Source organism: Montipora capricornis, chromosome 7, assembly GCF_036669925.1.
Source record: "Montipora capricornis isolate CH-2021 chromosome 7, ASM3666992v2, whole genome shotgun sequence".
Classification (NCBI taxonomy): domain Eukaryota; kingdom Metazoa; phylum Cnidaria; class Anthozoa; order Scleractinia; family Acroporidae; genus Montipora; species Montipora capricornis.
Window position 1 is genome coordinate 27,333,894 of NC_090889.1, and position 7,500 is coordinate 27,341,393.

The 7,500-nt window shown below is 37.9% G+C and overlaps 2 protein-coding genes across 3 annotated transcripts in view; one reads left to right on the forward strand and one right to left on the reverse strand.

Annotated features, from left to right (window-relative positions):
* Nucleotides 1–2,664, reverse strand: part of LOC138056711 (scm-like with four MBT domains protein 1) — a 26,617-nt gene extending 23,953 nt beyond the window's left edge. The window contains exon 1 of one of the 2 annotated variants that reach the window (XM_068902570.1): nt 2,532–2,664. The gene's annotated coding sequence lies outside the window, so the exon portion shown is untranslated. Of the gene's footprint in view, nt 1–2,327; nt 2,486–2,531 lie in introns of those variants that run through there. The other variant, XM_068902569.1, reaches the window with a different exon arrangement.
* A 998-nt stretch (nt 2,665–3,662) lies between these two features.
* LOC138056710 (TBC1 domain family member 30-like) overlaps nt 3,663–7,500 on the forward strand; it is an 11,530-nt gene continuing 7,692 nt past the window's right edge. The window contains exons 1-3 of the mRNA XM_068902568.1: nt 3,663–4,252; nt 4,662–4,826; nt 7,272–7,333. Of these exons, the coding sequence (XP_068758669.1) occupies nt 3,829–4,252; nt 4,662–4,826; nt 7,272–7,333 (651 nt within the window). The 5' untranslated portion in view covers nt 3,663–3,828. The remainder of the gene's footprint in view (nt 4,253–4,661; nt 4,827–7,271; nt 7,334–7,500) is intronic.

The window sequence follows — 7,500 nt, forward strand, 5'->3', positions numbered from 1 at the left end:
CATCACTGTAATGTCTGTGGTGGCTACGGTATTCAAAAGAATAATGTCTAACCAGCCGTACTCATATCTTCCCGTACACAGCATAAAAGTCAGTCAGGATTCCACTGCTCTACTAGGGGCCACTAATAGCTGGGCTTTTAATATTGATTGTGGCAATTTTAATCCCGTAGTATTTCTCCATCCAAAGAAAGCTCTTAGTGCTGTTCACCACTCACTCCTATTATCTAAACAAGTCAAAAGAAGGTTCATGCACGGAATTGAAGGGAGATTTTAAGTAAGGATTAAGGATTGTACAGTTGATTAGTGCGCAGCCTTCTGTGCAAGAAGTCCCGAGTTCAATTTCCAGTGACCTCACATCCTTGCTTTGACTTCTTTCCATTTTGTACATGTAGCTTCAGCTAGCTTTAAATACCCTTAAAATGGAGCACTGATGGAAATAGGGGGGGGGGGGGAGGGGTAAATGAGCCCCCCATCGGTTTCCTGAGAGAATACCCTCTAGAGGGTAAAGGAACTTCTGACATTAAATAAGGTGTACCTTTACCTAAATCTTGAGCAGGGACGGTACAAAATGTGGACCCCCAACTGGACCCCCTTTTAGACCCCACTCAAGAGAAAAGAGCAATGATTTTCACAGTGATGTTGTCAAATCGCAAGGTCTTCTGAATTTTTATCTAAAAGGAGGTGAAGATGACGTAGAAACAAATATTTTTTCAAGCTTCCAGTTCCATGACATCTTTCATTTCGAAAATACAGCGATTGTCAGCTTCTGTGACAACAGGATACAAAGTTATTTGGTTGAAAAATGTAACGATGGGTGATCTAAGTTTATAACAAGTTAATCGTTAACTATGTAATCCGAGTAGAAGGATTAGGCAACGTGAATAAAATCGTATTATTAGAATCACAACTCTGTGTGCATTTCATTCCTATACGAAACAAAAAAAAAAGGTTATCCCTGTGAATCTCAGCAGTTTGAGCCTTTCAAGTACCGGTAGGTTAGGAGATGTGTTCATACACAAGTATTTTATCTCATGAGCAAAAAGTCGAATAGTAAGCGCTTCCATTCCTAAGTGTACTCCAGATATTTTCGTTGATTACCAATGGGACAACTAGAAAATTCCCCACAGAATGATTTCGAATTTATTTTTTTGTTTTGTGACAGTGCAACTATCTACAGTTTGAGGTGCAAGAAGCGAAATGGAAAACAGAACAGGCTCAAATCTTCTGTACAACAAGATCATACCGTGCATCTTAATTCCTCCATTTGAGCATAACCTCAATTCCTTGCATTTTGAAGAAAAATGTGTTCTTCTCCCGATCAGAGAGCTGCCTCGTTCGTTCCCTTCAAGCTAACTCACTGCGGCAGCAACTAAGCGGTCAGTATAAAAGGCACACTACAGACCAGGGGTAAAATGTAGACTAAGGTTATAAAATTATGTAACTGTTGAAAAAGTCCAAACCCTTTAGAAATGATAACCTTAGGCCTAATTAGCCATAAAACACTATAATATTTTAGGCTTAAGTGTTAGCAATTCTAAAGGATTTGGCCTTTTTCAACAGTTACATTATAACCTTAGTCTGTATTTTACCCCTGGTCTGCAGAATACATTTTACACTTCCGCGCAACTAAGTGTTTATGGTGTTTGGGGAATTGCTTACAGTTGGTTAAGTCATTCGTGGAGAACCAAACCAACATATGCTCTGTTAATACATGTACATGTAGCTGTCTTTCCAAATTGTGCTCTCTCCAATGTGGTGTTCTTCAAAGAACAATTCTAGGTCCTTTGTTCTTTCTGTTATACATAAATGACTTGCCAAACTGCTCAAATAACTCCTATCCTAGAATGTATGCTCACAATATGCATTTCACACGAGATGGCTACACAATGAAGCTTTACATGTACGCATAATGTCAGAAAATGGCTGATTTCCAATGAGACCGAATTTAAGCTAATCAACATCAGACAAAAATCTAAGTTCCCTTACTACATCTCTCCATCAATCTTCGGTTTTAGCATCTAAATCGCTGCAAATAGTCATCGATGCAAATCTATCATGGGCCAGTCATAAATATGATCACTAAAATATAAATAAGTCTCTAGTTTTGCAGCAATATTTGTTTCACAACTTACTGTTAATCTCATCTACAAGGCGTTGGTCCATATTGCAAATTTTTGTTTAGGGTACATATACTGTGCTCAGAAAAACTTCAAAACTCCAAAATCGTGCACCACGTGTCCCAAATCAACAATGACAAAAAAGGACAATTTTTGCAACTTTACATGTTAGATCCTCTTAATTCTTGGCTTTTAAAATTAAAAATGTACCTGAATGCCTTCTTGGGTAAGGATAATTTGGGACGTTGAGGACCAACAAGTTCGAACAGTTCCTATCCTCGCTGGTCAGCTTGTGTTGTCGGTAAAGGTCGGTCGTTTCGCCCCTATAAAGTCGTTTCGCCCATGGAAGTACATGTAATTATATCCTCAAAAACTTTTCTCGAGAAAACTGTGTGTTCCCTTCGGCTTGCTTACCAAGATTTCCTGTGGAATTTCAGGGCATAGGAAGACTGAGGACAGGATTCTTGACCATTTCTTCTCTTGCCTTTTATTTTTGACAACCTGCTCTACCACCAACCGTGTAGACTGCCTCGACTGACTACCCCAGGGTCTCCGAGGATGTACTGAAACTGCTACTACGGTCAAAGTAATAGACCCGGGAAACGACAATCCCGCAGAAAAAATAACATATCAAACAGTAAATGGCAGTCTGTTTATCAAATTTTAGCTGAAAACTTGCCCAAGTTGGGGAACTCGCAGATCTCAAATCCATAAGTGAGCACGTGAGCTGTAACCGGCTGTTAGAATGCTGTCAATCATCTCCACTGGGGCCAAGTACATGTGATAAAACAAGCTGCTGTTTTACCCTGTTTGTGATCATGAAGATGGACATCATCTTCAAAATTCTTTTGGTTATTCTCCAGGCAGTGAAGCAGTAACACTCTTTTTGAGAACTTAACGAACCGGAAATTGGGAAAACATGTAAATATATGCATATCACCAAGCAACGAAAGGTATTGTAAAAACTTCGTCATGATATGGTCAAATACTCAGTATATGGGGTGATGTGCAGTCTATTCAAGAGGATTCATGTAACGGCAGTTTCTAAGACAGTCACGCTCCGTTTTATGGGGTGAAATGGCCTTCAAATTACTCGAGAGACTTTGTAGAACGCCAAAACATTTCTTTCATCCGATTCTGAAAACTGTCGTCGCCTCCACTGACTGTCCCTGGGTCTCCGAGTATGTGTGGAACCCGAAGTGTATCAAATGTTTTGAATACATAATAAAGATCGGACTTGACAAGAAAATTAAAACTTAAGTCAAACCGTCATGCGTTGTTAGCGCAAGAAATGCAAACGTTCACTGCTACCCCTACTCAAAGGTGATCTCTACTTTCCTATCAATCTGTCACAGTTACACATCGAAAAAATACATAGATCAGATTAATATTAAAACAATAAGTCATCTCAAACTTTTTACTTACATTTTGTAAAGTTATTATTCTTATCAGCATTTAGCTACAACAAACTGTGAAAAAAAGGCAGTGTAATATGTCCTTGATCAAATGATCAAATCTCAGCTCTTTGGGATTTATTTTTAGCAATCGCTTTGGATAAAGTAGTAAGAGCGTATTTCAGCCCGAAACATAGCGTGGACAATGCTACAGAATAGTTTAATCAGAAAACCTTTCGTTTCATGAAGTGCAAGGTGATATTAATGGACATTTCGGGAGTTTTGAGTGGTAGTTTGCGTAGATCAATGAATTTAAAATGAACCATGTCAGTGGACGAATCAACATGGCGGCCACTGAGACCATGGACGAAGATTCGGATTTCGAACGGCAAGGAAGCACTGAACGCGAAAGTTTTAGCACTGAGAGCAGTTACGATGAAAGCCCTTTGAGTCCTAGGAGTGAAGACTCAGATTGGAGTTTTGGTGCGGTTGAAAATTCGGCCGGCTTAACCACTATTTATGACCCAGAGAGGCACCGTAACGACCTGATCAATGCTGAGAAAAAAGCTTCGATTGTCGACTGTCTTTTGTTTGAGATTTATGATCAGTACCACAGTAGAGACTCGGTGGATAGTGATAATGTTACTGAATGCTCAACTACTTCAGGGAGCTTTTACGGTGGTTCTTTCGACCTTGAGGAACGCGGAGAAAGTTGGACGCGAAACGAGCTGCAAACGAAAGGTACGACTTAGATAAGCTTATTAAAAACGCCTATTGGTAGACCTGCAATGTAATATCATCATGTACTCAATATTGCATTTGTTGTTCTCGAAAAACTACCATGTGTTTCTTTGTGTAGATGAAAATCAAATATCTTAAAACCTTGATTGTTTACAGAAAGGTTGCGCGTCGCATGATCGAAATAAAATTTGAAATTAACAACTCGCTCGATTTTTAGTGAAATCACGTTGTGTCGCGTGTTTACATCGCTAAAAGTTACTTCAAGAATGTCTTTAATGAAAGCTAGTGCTTCCCCAGAATTGTGCATTTGTTGTTAATGCAGCTATCGATTTTTCTTTTGAGGTGATGATATTTTTATTGGCCAATGTTGTGTATATTCTTTTCACACCCTTTGTTTTATATACATTAGAAACAGATGAATTGCGAGTGATGGCGAAGGAAATGCGGTCAAGAATTTCTATGCTTTCGACGAAGCTGGTGAAACAGCTAAAAAGACGCGATAAGCACGCGTACAAACTGCAGAGAAATTTTGATGTTTTAACCGCCATTCTGCAAGCAGTGTCCCTCAAAAGACGTGAGTACACAATCATTCTTTCCCTTCTTAAAGCGATGTTAACGTTGCCTTTAGTTACTGGGCATTTTTTTAACCTTTCCACGTATTGCCCGATATTTAACTTCAAGTTTAAAATTTTTAGTGATTCTTGTTTCGTGAAAGGTAAAAATTGAAAACCCTTTTCTGTAACTAGTAAAGCTTAATTAAATATTCTTTCACAAATTATTACAATTCAAAGGTAAAGAGTCAGAAATCTTCCGCATTTAATATTCCTGTGACTTTTCAATTTTTATCACAAAGGCACTTGGTTTTTTTTTCCAACGATCAAAGCCTAAAGAGCGTTTTTTCGAAACAAGTGCTCAAGGTATTAACATGCAATTATGTTTATTTAAATTTGTGTAAGCTCAACAAGGAAGAACAGTGTGGTGTCACAAAAATATTCTTCAACTTGTTGAACGCATCTGTATGTCCCAGGTATATTGCAAATCATTCAATGATAGCTGTTGTCATTTAAATTTTATGAGTCACTCGATCTTTTACTTTTTTTCACTTTAATGCATTACAATTTACTATAACCTGAAGAAAACAGATGTTTTGAGTTTTGTTACACTGCTAGAATAAGTCTGGTGGTGTGAATAGGCCTCATGTGCATAATCATAACCAAACAAAAGCCATAAAAAAGTGCAAATTTTGTAGTTTTCAGGTTACTGATAAACTTATCAAATAAGCATGCACTTGTTCAAGTAACACTGGTGTTAAATTGAGAATCCTAAGTGAACAGTAAAAGTGATTTTGCTCTTAGGGAGAAAACTTTTTAAAACTTAAAGGAGTCTCGAAAGGTCTTTCAGCTGAGCAAACACACATATGCCACATATGCAGTGCTTAACCTGCTCAGGTGAGATGTATCCGTGGAATAAAAATGTGACCTCAAATGGCTAAAACTGAAAATAAATTTTGGTGGAATTGTTGAGCAATATCTCAAAACTTACCCTACCAGTATTTTTTTTCATACAAGTATTATTTGCTTTACTGCATTTTCAAGGAAATTTTAAAATCATTTTATTGGGGGAAAATTATTTTGTTTTCATCTTCCAACAGTGTTTTCATAAATAATTCAAGTTCTAGTACTTCGTATTTAACAATAATTATTATTTGCCAAAGGCGAAGTGAATATTCGGTGAATATTCATGGAGACTTCGTCTCGGTGAATATTCACCGATAATCACTGAGCCTGAGGCGAATAATTGTTTTAGTATAAATACACAGGTGATTGTTTCAAAAAAGAGAAAAAAAAAACATTTCAACGCGAAAATCATCTTCACTTACAGTGGCAAAACGACTGCTGGCAGCCATTTTGTCCGTCGAGGTGATTATCGGCTGATTATCGTCGAGGTGATTATCAAACTGTTTTTTAATTTATACCTTTTTGATCGGTAGATAGCCCACCTAAATCGGCTCGAAGTATCAAAGAGGAGATGTCCAAAACACTCTTACCAAATACATTCATTTTATCTTCTTCTTTGCAACTGAACATTTTGTCTGTCAAAGAATGCAACATTCACCACTGCAGGGAATCTTATTTCTTTGGCGTTTCACTCATAGCTGTTCGTTTCAAAGGGTCACTAGTGACAATGATTACATGGATTGCGTGGAGATCACCTGACTCGCTCTTCTCTCATGGGACATGATTGGCCAAAAAAAAAAAAAAAGTAATTACGTCACAGAAATTATTTTGCAGCTGAAGTTTAGACAGTGTCTTTTGGGGGAGAGAAACGACTGCCAGAAATGTTCACAGGCTATTAGCAGTACCGTTGCCATGGCAATAGTTGGGATGCATAGACACCCTTTAAAATTTGCCTGCAAATAGCATGAGACAAATAACAAAATGTTTTGCTATAGAAAGAATCAACTGTGTTGCAATTCTTTTCCACTGGAAATCCGCTGTTGCTTTCAAGTCCCCATGAGCTGGGGCAATACAGTGACCATTGCTAGGAGCTGGCACCTTCACCCAATGCAAAAAAGATGCAAAGAAACAACAGCTGATACTATCCAATAGTTTCAGCCTGGTTTAATGTTGGTTGAAAAGGTCCATTTACCATATTGACCAAAATGGTCTTTTTCTCAATACAACTGAGGAAAACACAACCAACTCAAAAAATCTTACAGAATTCACTCTGTTAGAACATGGCCACAGTGCTCATGCTTTGCTCTTATCTCTGTTCTGTGATAAAAAGGCAAAGCTGTAATTGGGGTTTTATCCCTATAGTTATGTGTACAGTCGAAAGTACTAATTTACACATTTAGGTGAAGAAAGACAAGACAATGGTGAAGAAAGACAAAGATTGATGGCAGAGCTGAACCTCTAAGATTAATAGGTGTCTAGCCACTAGACTGGTATTTTTGTTGCATTGTACTGTCAGTTTGCATTTGAGATGGTTAATAGGAAAGTTTTATGCTTTTCTCTAGGTGTGGATACAAAGATCAGATTCTCATTTATTCCACAAAGTGGTAAGAAGGCCTATAAGCAGGTAAGAACTAATTGTGAACCTTTTCTCAGCATTTACATGTTACATACATTGTATATGTACAGTGTATTCTTACGTTCGTTAATAAATGATCAAGACCCGTGATGGTGAGTAGCCATGCAAGAATGACTAGGCTTTGTCCAGGCTCCACTTTCTCAGACAACTTGAGA